The sequence below is a fragment of the Takifugu rubripes genome, chromosome 4, assembly GCF_901000725.2.
Source record: "Takifugu rubripes chromosome 4, fTakRub1.2, whole genome shotgun sequence".
NCBI lineage: Eukaryota > Metazoa > Chordata > Actinopteri > Tetraodontiformes > Tetraodontidae > Takifugu > Takifugu rubripes.
Genome location: NC_042288.1, coordinates 14,008,930 through 14,021,910, shown reverse-complemented (window position 1 = coordinate 14,021,910; position 12,981 = coordinate 14,008,930). Strand labels below are relative to the sequence as shown.

Here is a 12,981-nt window from a genome sequence, read left to right as displayed (position 1 = left end):
TTATTTACTTAATTTATGAAGAAAAAGGCCGAATGGTTTATCTCCATGTAGTAAATAAATGAAGCAACAACACAGAGCACAAGGAAGAGCATTTATTGCACACAAGTAAGGCAAATCAATGCAAATAAAAGATGCTGCAGAGAAAGATATGAAGCACAATCTTTGAATCCACTAGCTACAACCAGGAATAATGATCCTCTTTGTCATCAGAGGAAACAGTGACATTCATTGCTGCAAGTTATGCATTTATACATTGCATCAACCTATTAAAGAGGTTTATTTCGATTTTTTTAATTAAAAAAAAAGGCAACAATGAAGTGGCGTATGTCCGTGTGTTGTGTAAAGCAGCTTGAAGCTACTTGTCCACGTGTGGTAAACCAAGTCTGAGGTAGATATTCACCAAAAGCAGGACTTCAGAGTCCACCGAAGCAAAGGAACCAAGCAGAGGAGCAAGAACAAGAGCAGGCAAAGAGTTTTAATCCGAGGGAACATGCTGGGAGGCTGATCCAAATTCCCCCTCATTACCAGCTTATTTGCAAGATTAGATTACATGTGGCAACAGCATCGGCTTATATCATTGTAAAAGAAAATAATTTAATAAAGATAAGGAGAATTTGTAGACTGAGTGTTTGCTTGTGAACAACGAGATTTAGCTGGATGGATGCTTCGATGTTTCCCTCCTTGGAATGAATTTTGGCTGTGAATTTGCCACGATGTGAAATGACTGGCGGCAAAAATTGCGGGTGCGCCGTGACATTGGAAGCTGTTTTCGGTCCTTGCCGGCTTTCACGCTGTTTAGCGGAATTAAAGTCACAAACCAGTGCACATTAATATCAATTCTGTATAAATCCAATCAGTGCAAGAGTTGACTCTCGTCGTTGCACCCAAAACTTCAGATCGCATTATCTGAATCTGGTCAAGGTTGAAGTACGTGTCATCAAGGGAGGGGGGGGGGGGGGGGGGGGGGGGGGGGGGACCATTAAACCAAATGTGGAAATTAGTGTGCAGGGAGGATCTGATGCATCCCATCACTCCAAGAAATCTCATGTTTGCACAGAGAACCTGAAACACTTGTCCAGCAGGGGGCTCTTTCAACTCACAAATGAAGCCTCTGGCACAGGACTGGCTCCATCCCAGCCAAGATCCTCTCACCCTGGTAACATTCAGCACAGATAAAAACCAAGCCTGCATGCTGAGACCGAATATATTTAAAAAAAATAAATAAATATGCAGAAGAGCTTCAAAGTCGGGGTGCGGGTTAGAACTCGCATGTGTAAGAGACAGCGAAAGCAGATCTTAAGCGGAGGAAATGCAGACAGCAGCAATGTCGCAGAAATGCAATCACACCCAAACCATAACTTATTAAACATTAATCACAGCAGGACAAGTCAAAGTGAAATTAAAGCCGCTCGAGTCAAACCCTCATTAAAGCCCACTAGAAATAAAAGCTTAAGAAAAAGCTCCCTTTTCCCCTTTTAACACAATAATCACGTCTGTTAAATGTTACTTAAAGGACAAATAAAGTTTCCGTCCTTTGATTGCTCATTTGAATCCAGTGGGAACAATGGAAACCCTCCAGCAGACTCTCAATGCAAATGTGTGGAGCTCCTCAAACTGAGAACAATAAAAGAAGAAGCATCCAGACAACAAATGAGCTCCGATAAAGTCTTAAGATCTGCTCCGAGAGCAGAACCGCCAGGATGCGACCGAGTTCAAGTACATTCAAAAGCGTTCTGAAGTGTCAGCGGCGCAGTCCGACTTCTCTCGCATCGCAGAAGAAAGAAAAGAAAAATACAAATAAAACGACAGAAATCGTCGCACACATGTAAACATTCAGCATCCTCATCTCGCTCGCACTCACGCCAACGAGTAGCAAAACGTACCGAGAACCTCAACGTGTTATTACAAGTACAATGTTGGTGTAATAGTGTCGGGTCCCGTCACGAGTCTTGAAACACCTGAACACCCCCCCACAAAAAACCCACAATCGCATTATTGAGAAAAATGACACCACGCTCACTGAAGGCTCAAATTACATTCACGCACCCTTTTATATGCTTCGAGGCGCCATGGGTGCACGCGTGACCCCGGCAGTTCGGGTATGAATGGGAAGACGTGGTCATCCTCTAAATGATTATCATGCACAACGCGCCCCAAAAACCTAAAACCTGCGCCCAACAAACCATAACTGTAGTAAAACGGGCCTTTTAGGTCGTAATCTCCTGAAAACAACCTGGCTGATGTCTCCTCGGAGCATCCTTCGAGAAAACAGATGCATTTGCTGCACTTTGGTTGCATAATTTGGTTTCCACACGTAAAGCCGGTGGGTGCGCACGCACGCACGCAAAGAAATAAAGGACTTCCTGCCTGAGCCGAACAAAACAACCCAGATCGCTTTAATCAGACTGGACTGAAATTAGGAAAAGAAAAGAACTCATTTCTGCCTTTCGAGGGGACGCGGAATGTGTTACATCACAGCAGGAGATGTAAATAATGTAAAACAACATTGCATAAAGAGATTCTTCCACCACTCGTACGCCAGACAAGAACCAAAAACTCGACAGAGAAACTCTGGAGTTCGGTTGTGAATCCGTGCAGCCGGTTCTTCCGTGGCCTCGGAGCTGGACGCTTGTCCTCCGTGATGTCCTCAAAAAGCGGGAAGGAGGCAGTCAGTTGGGTCGCAGGTCCCAGGAGGTCCACGGGGGCCCGGGGGGCCCTTAAAGGTGATGCCAGGAGGGCCTTAACAGAAAATTAGACATGGTTTAATTACATAACGACAGAGCAGAGGACAAAGTTCAAGCAAGGAAGTGACACCAGTGCTGACGTTAGCGAGACGTAGCCTAAGCTAGGCACCGTTTCATTAATTTTAGCACCTGTTGTCTATACCAGGTACCGGGACTTCATTAGGCGTCTCTGACTGGAAGCAGAGAGAAAATAATGAGGCGTGTACCTAAACTCAGTAGGCTTTGCTTCACATGGTCCGTTTGCACTGTCACTGCTCTCATCAGGTGCACGCACGCTCCCAAGACCACCCTGACTTCCTGTCCTCCAGTGACGGAGGATGCACTCAAAGCTCAGCACTCAATGTAAAAAAGTGGGAATCGCTGCAGCGAGGGCTGGTGATAAAAACAAACTGCTGACTGTAATTTGGTGCGCGTGTTTGGAGACTTATTTCCACCTCCCCCTTCCCCCCCACCCCGACCTTGCGCAAGATTATCGGTGATGGAGTTTGACTACTGCTCGCCACCTTCACCTCACCGAACAGGAACACTAAACTTAATGAATAGTCCTAAATTTGCTTTGACATTATACAGTAAGTCGCCCTTAATAAGACTTGGCATCGTCCGCGTCGTGTTAAGAGCCTCTGACACCAGCAAGGATGGCGAGCTCATTTACGATGAATAAGGCTTTTAATTTCCCTGTAATGAGAATGAAGGAGAGCGAGAGTACAACGCCGATGTGAGGTCGTCAGACCTCTTATGTTACCAAGCAACAGACCACCCCAGGTGCACGCCGGAAACACACTTCCTCCCTGTTTGGACCGAACAACGGCAGCGGTACGCGCTCATCCGTCTTTTTTTTACAGTCAGAGAACAGTCAGAGCTCGGGCGAACCGCCGCGACCCGCACTGACGTAATCATGGCTGCTGCCTTGTCCTTTATCCTCCCTTTCAAAACACAACTTGCCCTTTTCACAGCTGCCACATCCATCTCTGCTCTAACCGCTCGCACACGGTTCTCCCACACGGCCGTGAAGCCAGCAAGTCAGCAGCTGTCAGGCTGCGCAGAGAGGTGGGCAAAGACACCTACTGTATATATATACACACACACACACACACACACACACACACACACACTCCTCGATGATTGTAAGTAGTGTCTCCTGAGTGAGATGCTCCTGTAGTTGTTTTTTGCCATTGATAAACCGGTTGTTAGAACCTCAGTACATCAGCTCAGCATGCTTAAAGGGTACCGGCTGCCTGTTTTTAGGATTATTCCCATTCTCCGTGTCCTGCATCCACATTGGGCGACCAGTCTGACGCGGTCAGAACTCTCCCCGCCTATGTGACGACGGCTGGAGGTGCTTCTGGGCTGGCCTCCACCAGAGGCGACGCCTGACGCATGCTGTGATTTGTCCCCTCTGGAGGAACTCCGGCCAATTTCCCTCTTTGCCCGTCACATATATTAAACAGTTCGTGGTCAGTGGCGAACCTTCGCAGTGATGACTTATGGAGAGGAAACCCTGCTCATTCAGTGGGGGAGCTTTAGTTTACAGGGGCAGGGAAGAAGCCAACGCCGGACAGATTAGCCCCCTTTTTGCCCATTTTTCTTAACTCGGCTCCATCACGGCAACGTTGTGATCGCCATTTATCCCCCAAGAGGAACTGTGTTTTTGGAAAACACAATGTTATCTCCAAACTGTGTTTATCTCCCAGCGTGCCGCCATGGGAAATAAATTAAATAGAATGTAGGGTTTTCTGCACGATGGTTGTCTGATAACGCAGAGCGATATGCTACAGTTTCCTCCATTCAGCAGGGAGCACCCGATGAAAACTTTCAGTTCTGAAGAAGGAAGAACAGAGCTGGGTCATTTTATGGGGGAAACTGGACTAGCACCACGGTTTACTTGGGTGGCTCAAAGCTAACATTAACATTTAAGTCAAGTTGGAAAATATCTTCAAAGCAAACCTTCCCATTAGAAAATAGAATTGATATTTTTTGAATGACCCACATCCAGAAGAGCAGATTTAACTGTATTTATTGATTATGTGGTGTATAATCTCAGAGAAAAGGTTTTTTTTGGGTGCATTTTAGAGACAGTATAAAGAAAACCAGGGTGTCGTCTTTCCTTTCTTCATAAAAAATGCAATTTGCTTGGCTGAATGCTACTCAGTTATCCCCACAAACGTTCACGTTGTCAATCTGTACTCAATCATAATGTTTAACTGCCACCATCTGCACAATATTTGCAGATGCAGGATGTTGAAGTGTTGGAGAGCCAAGTCGGAGCAGGAACATCCTGGGGGACTTTATTACATTTTTCATCTGGAAAGGCTCCGCGGGGAGCACATTATTGCATTTGCTCCATCATAGACGTATTCACGGCAGCCCTTTCCCTGCAGTTTTTCATATGTCAGGGCAAAGCTCTGTGCTGTAAACAGTGACAGATGACTCACACGCTCACTGCTACCAGCAGGTGTGCTGGGGTACCACCAGGAGTATGTGGACCAATGATATTTGACGATTAAGGAAATTAATTATTACTGTGATAGCAACAGAGTATTAAAGGACAATAAAACATCCCGTTGTGTTTTCCCTTTATGTAGGAACACGGCTTCCCTTACCTGGTGGCCCCATGTCTCCTGGATCTCCTGGTAACCCCAGACCCGGCTGGCCTCGTTCTCCTTTCTGACCCCTGTAACCTGAGGACAGACACAACACTCTGGATGAGCATCCGGCGGCGGCGGTGGTGCAAAAAGGCGCTGCCGTCATGTACAGTTAGTCAAATTAGTGCAAGTGTCATAACGGGAGGATACGGACGATCTTGAGGATACGTTTGCAACCTCCACTTCTGCCCAGAGACCCATCTGAAGCACCATCTACATGATGTGAACATCATCATGACAGTCGGCTCTGTGCCCAATCTTGGAGGAGCAACTCTAAACACACTAGCGGTGCCGTGTCGGATGATAATCATCACTATCTAATGAACCGACTGTGCGTTCGTGTTCGAATGTGGCACCAAGGCCTCGCAACGGGATGATGTCTTTGCAACTCCCCCTGAAGGAAAAGAGCCATTTTTGGTTTTTTTCTCAGCACAGGTCAGAAATGCGGGTCACTGAAGCGATGCACGTAGTCAGAAACACAGACATGGAGGCAGTGGATGCAACACAGGCGATATTCACGACAACAACAAGGCGCAGGTGTGTTATTCACGGGGAGCATCACCAGAAAACAAACAGGAAAGTAGCTTTTATACATCCCATAATTTAGACATAATAATTGGCATCCATGATGGTAACAGGCTGCTGCATGTGCACCTCTGAGTTGGAGTGGGGGGGCACACATGCTTTAGATGACCACAAAAAGGCTGATCAGTTCAGCTTTACATGCGCTCAGAGGCTCTCATGCCAAGTATTAGCATTCAAAAACAGCAGCGTACCAGGAAAGGGGCTGCGATGCCGTGAAACTATTGCCCCCACGAGGCAGTTAAAGTAACTGGGGACCAGCGGATGTGTCGGGCAGAGACCCGCTGACGGGGGGTATCTGGGCCAAAAGGGAAATACTCCGATGCGTTCGTGTCAGAGAAAATCTCAGGAAAAAGGCAAAAGCCTCTTAAGAATGCTCCAAACATGAACCTCAGAGATAGAGGGACTATCCACCCTTGGTCACATAATAAAACGCACTCACAATTCAGAGAAGAGACATTCCAGGGAGAAAAGGGGACTGTACCTTCAGTTAGAAAATGCTGAATAGCACTCAAAGTGAGAGGACTGGGTGGCACACTGGATCGGCGCGCTCATGATAAAAGGCAAAATGACAGCGTGTTCAGGCCCTAATGGCCAAAATGTGTTAATAAATAAAACCGGCATTGCCCAAGAAGCCTTCTTCTTCGTGTTTGATCAATAAAAGTGCAGCCTCTCACCTCTAGAACCATGTTGTAAACAGTATTAACAACGCTGTCTATTCATCTGTGCCCCTCTCACTGAACAGCTGCTCCATCAGAGACTAAAACCCTGATAAATATTGCTGAGATTTCCATGTCGGACAGCAGGAAGGAGAGCGGCTGTGGAACCCCTCCCCCCACCCGTTTAATGAAACACAAGATGTACAGAATCCAGTGAAATACAAAATGAAGACAAAAAAGTAGCAGTTATGAAATCAAAATTCAAACATCGAGCTCTACATCACGCGCTGCCTTCATTACAATTTCCAAGTAATGAGTGAAAAGAATTGTACATGAGCACTTTCACTGCAGGGAAAGGCAAAATGGAAGCAGGGATTACGCACTCCGTCATGCATCCGTTGGTGCTTTCTCTAACACTCAGGAGAAAAACAAAACTACGAGGAGGGGGACAAAAAGAGGGGGTTATTTTTCACTATAAACAATTCATTTAGGCACATTGGAGAACGTGTCAAATTGGATATTCCTGGGGAGAACAGAGTCCAACGGAGGGTAACGAGAAATAATGAGGAAATATTACCCCGAACTCCCTCTTCAGCTGACTGGTTTCAAGAATACACACACACACAAACACACAAATTAAGAACATGTAGAATTCTTGATTTTCAAGGGAAATATTACATCCCTTCTCTAATAGAGCTTTTCTTTCTTTAAGAACCACCAATAAAACATGCCACAGTGGGTCCAAGTGTTGCAAATTTCATTAGCACAGTGTATTATAGTGAGAATTTTCTATGTTAACTGTATTATTCACTCTTATAAAAGCAGCTTTTTGTGTTTTACGTGATAGCAGAGGGTTAAATGCTCTTGAATCATCTGAGGTAGTCACACAAAGGTCTCAGAAAGCTCCTGTGTTTGCAGGAAACCGTAAGAAATCCTCTTCAAAACTGGAGTAAATGCAGTTCTGCTGCAGGCGCAGCGGGACGCGAGCTACGATTTAAGAGTACGACCAGGCAATGGCCACTTTTGCGGGCAGTCACGAGGCTGTAGCGGTTTGATAAAGAACGTCCACCTTGTTTCCGGACCTTGCTGGGGACTTTAAAAGCTTTCTATCCTGGAGTGAGGCATCAACAGGGGCTCTAACCTGTCCGCATTGATAATATTCTCTCTTATTCACAGCCAATTCTTCTGTTTGTCTTCATATTTTGCAGGGAGCTGCAGCGCACCACACTCCTGGCCTTCCCTCTGCTTCCCGCCCCTCAGTCTGCATTGATATATGGGTCTGAGCGAGAGAAAAATAGCCATGAATGCCCACAAAACACAAGCTAGGTGCCCCCACCGCTGCAGACCCCAAGTCCTTGTTTTAATGCTTCTCTACCCTGCAGATGAGGCACCTGTCTTGCTTCCTGGAGAATGTAGTCGGGACTAACGGGCACTTTTTAACACGAATGTGGTGTCACACGTACGATTGACTGGAGTTACGTGGGACAATGAAGGGTTAAACAAGACTCGCTAATAGGTCTGAGCAATCTGAGGTGAACAGTGGAAAGGCAGTTGTTTTCCTGAGGTGCTGTCAAAGTTCTGGAATGCCTGTGCCCATACCTTGTGGACCAGGAGACCCAGGGAATCCTGGTGGGCCTGGTAAGCCCTCCTTGCCAGGAGGTCCTGGAGGCCCGTGTCCATTAGATGCTAAGATGCCTGCGGGTGTCTTTTGAAGCGTAATAGAGCTCGATATTCTTTCTGCAGAATGAGGGAAGGGGGGGGGGGGGATAAAAAATAAGAGCAGCTGGCTGGAATGCAAGTTCAGTACAAATGGAACGAGGTCATACCTTCAAAGATTTTCAAAACTTCCTTCCTGATAAATATTCTGAGTTCCGCCATGAAGCCGGGATCATCCTGTGTGGCAACAAGGAGCAAAGGATCAGTTCCAGCAAAATCCCACTCTGCACTATCACAGCTCTCCAAAGCTCCGAGTCATAAAGGAATAAAACTGCCATCATTATAAGAAATATTCATAAGTCTCTATGCTTCTCTTGGTGCGCTCTGTAATTAAGAAAAGCACTGTTTCAGGTTGGCCTCCCTCCAAATACACGGTGTTAAACATTTCCGAGGCTGCACCAGCTACGGTGGCAACGCGACGAGCTTTGGAATAATTGCATGCAAATGAGCTTCACATCTCAGCCGTGCACGTTACGCAACTGCAATGACTGTGTAAAATGTCTATGACACACGGTGGTGGGGGGGTGGTCCTCTGGCCCTCCGGAGCTCCAGGCACGCCTACGGATCTCTCCTCCTGTTTCTCTCCCTTTCTGACCTTTTGTGGCACCTTGTTGTGACGTGGGAAGCTGAAAGAGAGCGGCCGGCTCTTTGCACAAGCTGAAGCGATGCCTCTGATATCCGTTAGCGTTCCCCGTGTGGCGAGAGAGCGCCGCGCTTGTCGCACAAGCTCAAGGAAGCGGCTGCAAACGTTCGCTTCACTTTCAAGTCCCCACAGCTTACCAACAAACTGGCATCCTCCAGTTGTCCCGGAGAACCGGGTTCGCCCTTTCGCCCGTCTGTTCCCATCGGGCCGACAGGGCCGGGATCTCCCACGCGACCCCTCTCCCCTTGAACGCCCCTCCCTCCGGGAATTCCTGGATCCCCCTGCAGTAAAAAAGCACCAGACACATTTCAACCCATGTTGCGTCATGTCATTCCTTTCTGTGACCTAAATTACTGAATACTAACAACACTAACTAGATTTTCTTAATTATTACACTAAAATGCTAGAAAAGCCTCACTGTGCTGCCACATATGTGGGGAAAATCAGGTCTGTGCAGGTCTTTGTTAGCATTCATCAACACCTGTGTTTAGGGTACCACTTACACGCTCTCCTTTGGGTCCTCTGTCCCCAGTTCTTCCTGTGGCTCCCTTTTAACACACAAACACATTTACGTCAAGGCTTCGTGCAACGCACGGGGAACCATCTCGACCTTTGTCGCTCGAACGATCGTCACCTCACTATTCAGCATTCGTACATGTCGACAGATTTGCCGGTTAGGATGATACTGGCAGGGGTGTTGCAGGGGTGACTCAGCTCAAGTGTGAGTCCTTGTTTAGAGTATCGCCTTCTGCAATGTCACCGCTTCTTGGCTTTCACGCCTGTTTTCATTTGAGGCGCTTTCTTAGCAGATGTCTTTCTACTGTACGGAAGAGCCGCACGAGAGAGACAGAGAGAGAGAAGAACAACACCTGTGTGCGGCTTCATGTCACGCCGTCTGGTGTCTTCCAATCCCTCCCTGTCACTCCTCATCGCCTCCCTTTGCTGTGTTCACAGCAAAACCTCTGGGAGCATCTTTGTATCAATTTCCTGCTGGATTACAGGAGCCGTGCACAAGACAATCTGGCATGATGCGGTTTTTAACGCAGGCGTCGCTCTCTGTGATGCCGTTCTCCCCTGCCCGCTTTAATCTCCACTGCTCTGTATTCCCCAGTGCCTGATGGGAGACTTAAATCTATCTCCTCGCCTGCTGAAATGTGCTGCCCCGAGCGTTACATTAAACCTTGAAGCAGTGTGCAGAGCAGGGCTGGAGGAACACAGCTACCTGCTAGATGGCACTGTTGCCTCAGCAAAGCGCCTGGCAACCCTGCTAGAAAGATGTGGGGAGGTGGGGGAAGAAAGAGCAAAAGGCTTCATGGAATGATGAAAAAAGATTGGTGGAAAATCTAAACTAATAACAAAACAGTTACAAAATTCTGGGGCATTCGGGGAGGCACGAGAACTTCCCGCTCTGGTGTCGGCAGACCGTTCCGCATGCCAGGAAATCTGTGGTGAACAGCGTGCAGTAGTGGCATCTTGTAATTGGCTGGTCATCCTAAAGCAGCAGCTTTTCCATCACGTTCTCCAACAAGGAGGAGGAAAAAACCTCACATTTGGCGTTAGCTCCTCATCATACCACCGCCAGAGTTAACAATATCATATAGATGGACAAAAAAAGTGTCAACAAAGCCCCAAATTTGCAGGATTTCATTAAGTTTTTATCATCGAAATCTGAAATATGCAAATAGTGTTAATGCGCCCGGGATGCTGCAGCTCCAGGCTGGAGGATAAAAATCTGCTGTGCCATCTTTTTGTGCCGCGGCGGATGTAAAGCAATTTCTATAAGGGGATTTGCGACGGGTTCGCCCAACTCACCTTCATTCCGGGAGTTCCGTCTCTTCCAGGTCTGCCCTGCTCAAGGAGTGCAACACAAACAAAGACATTTTGTATTAGCTCCCACCTTCGATTGGATCAGCGCCGTTGCGCTCTTAGTAATCTCCACAGTTAATGAGATATCTCAACCGAGGGATAATGATCCTGATTGCTCTGCCAACACTGTTCCATAGTGCACTTACAGCAAAAATTACAGAAGCCATCTTTGATGGTAATTACACGGTGGGATGTAATCGTCTACAAGACAAGCGAGCGCTAACATACGTATCGCGATCATATTGTCCTTGAATCATGTTTGAGACGGTGACAACGCCGCCGCAGTATGAGGACGCTGTGTTATTCCGTGTCCTGTTTCCACCTTGGATATAACAGAACGGTGATTTGGCGAACATCTACGAAGACGACACGAGGCATCCTTACAGCGACACCTTGGGGTCCCTCAGGTCCGGGGAAACCTGTCTCTCCGAGCGGCCCTCGCTCACCCTGTCAGGAAAAAAAAATAAAATAAAAGAGACAGCCGACATGTCAGTCAGCAGCGACAAAGGAATGATGCTGGGAATGACAGGTGGAAGAGCGTTAGAGGCTGTGGCTCACCGGCTCTCCTGGGATCCCTGGCTCTCCGCGAGCGCCGGGCTTCCCCTGTCGATCACAAACAAGGAACAAAGCCGACAGTGTTGTGACAGGCCCCCTCAGTGGTGTCATCCCACAGCAAAGCACCTACGCAGCCTCTCATTCAGATTATAGCAACAGGCTAGCTGTAGCGGCAAAGGAAATCAACTAAAAACACCACCACCGCATGGCAGAGTTGTTAATCCAGGTCCTGTCGCGTCCTGGCGTCCGCCGCTCGCCCGCAGTGTATCGGAACAATACGATCAATGAACTGATGCGAATCATTCGAAATATACTGCATATTTTACTTACCGGAGGACCTTGTAATCCAGGAGGGCCGATCGACCCAGAATCGCCCTGAAGGTGGCAGAAAGCACATGGCAGATCACGTGCACATGGAATTAGGAATAAACATAAATCAGCGTGGAGCTGCTGTGTGGACAAACGCGGCGCTGGAATAAACAGCCAAGGTTACGCAGCCATTTTAATAACTTGTTTCCATCATGCTTCAACAGCCGCCACTTTGCATATGTCAGACCTCTGAGTTCCCTCTGAAGCATAAATTACTGGCTGTCATAGGTGTTGAATGTTCCACAAACATGCAAATAAATTTGCCAGGAGAAGAAAAAACAACAATCTTTCACGCCTGCATGCATAATTGAACAATAAAACAGAAGCATTGCGTACGCGGCTAACGCAAGAACGCAACTGAATCCAGATCTGATATTTCTTATTATTATTTCTCCATGTCGCACTTTAATACAAGCTGATCTGAAGCACATTTAGAATAATGAATGAAATATCTCAGCAGTTTCTGTTCCTGTTCTTAAACAAAGTATTACAAGTGTTTCTGAGTAAATGTGTGTTGAGTGGGAGCTCTAATTCTCAGGGACTACTGCACATTTTGGGTTTGCAATGACATCACCAGCACAAGATGGCGGTTTCATTGCAATTTAGAACACATTGGAATTCAGAACACTGGAGGAAATGCTTTTTGGAGGTCGGGATTACCTACTTTAGCACCAGGTAGGCCTTCAAGTCCAGGTAATCCCATGGCGCCAGGTTCCCCCTGCAGCAGCCAACAACAAATAATGCCAATTCTATCATAAAACTGTCCACAACCATCACCTAGGAACCTCACATGAATCAAAACTGGACATCTGAAAGTAAATACGATTCTGCGAAGCGCTGAAATTCCACACATTCCATTGGCGGCTCGTGATTTTCTCAGAGGGCAAACACAACTTTTCATCTGCCGTAGGCCCAAAAGCGCACTACCTTCACCCCGAGCATACGCACTTTGATCTATGTCACATGCTGTCACACCTTATCGACTACAAATGAGACAGAAGAAGAGCGAAAACCGACAATTGCGATGATATGAGCTTTGGGGCGCTAAAAATAGGGAGCCATTCGCGATGCTCCAACTACTGATGGCCTCTGTCTGGCTCATCTTGCTCAAGCTGCCATGGAAAAAGGCCATTACGGAGAATAAAGGGGCAGCGGGCGCTGACAGAGACGGATTGTGCAGGTAATCGTCACCCATGTAGATTGTC

The 12,981-nt window shown here is 47.2% G+C and overlaps 1 protein-coding gene across 4 annotated transcripts in view; it reads right to left on the bottom strand.

Annotated features, from left to right (window-relative positions):
• Window positions 1-77: 77 nt before the first annotated feature.
• The window catches only part of LOC105416390 (collagen alpha-1(XIX) chain), a 69,578-nt gene continuing 56,674 nt past the window's right edge, over window positions 78-12,981 (bottom strand). For 3 of the 4 annotated variants that reach the window (XM_029835409.1, XM_029835410.1, XM_029835412.1), the window contains 11 exons: window positions 12,441-12,494; window positions 11,738-11,782; window positions 11,411-11,455; window positions 11,237-11,299; window positions 10,799-10,834; window positions 9,490-9,534; window positions 9,124-9,267; window positions 8,454-8,520; window positions 8,227-8,364; window positions 5,345-5,422; window positions 78-2,739 (listed from right to left, as the gene is read on the bottom strand). In XM_029835409.1, the coding sequence (XP_029691269.1) occupies window positions 2,648-2,739; window positions 5,345-5,422; window positions 8,227-8,364; window positions 8,454-8,520; window positions 9,124-9,267; window positions 9,490-9,534; window positions 10,799-10,834; window positions 11,237-11,299; window positions 11,411-11,455; window positions 11,738-11,782; window positions 12,441-12,494 (807 nt within the window). In that variant the 3' untranslated portion in view covers window positions 78-2,647. Of the gene's footprint in view, window positions 2,740-5,344; window positions 5,423-6,193; window positions 7,907-8,226; window positions 8,365-8,453; window positions 8,521-9,123; window positions 9,268-9,489; window positions 9,535-10,798; window positions 10,835-11,236; window positions 11,300-11,410; window positions 11,456-11,737; window positions 11,783-12,440; window positions 12,495-12,981 lie in introns of those variants that run through there. The other variant, XM_029835411.1, reaches the window with a different exon arrangement.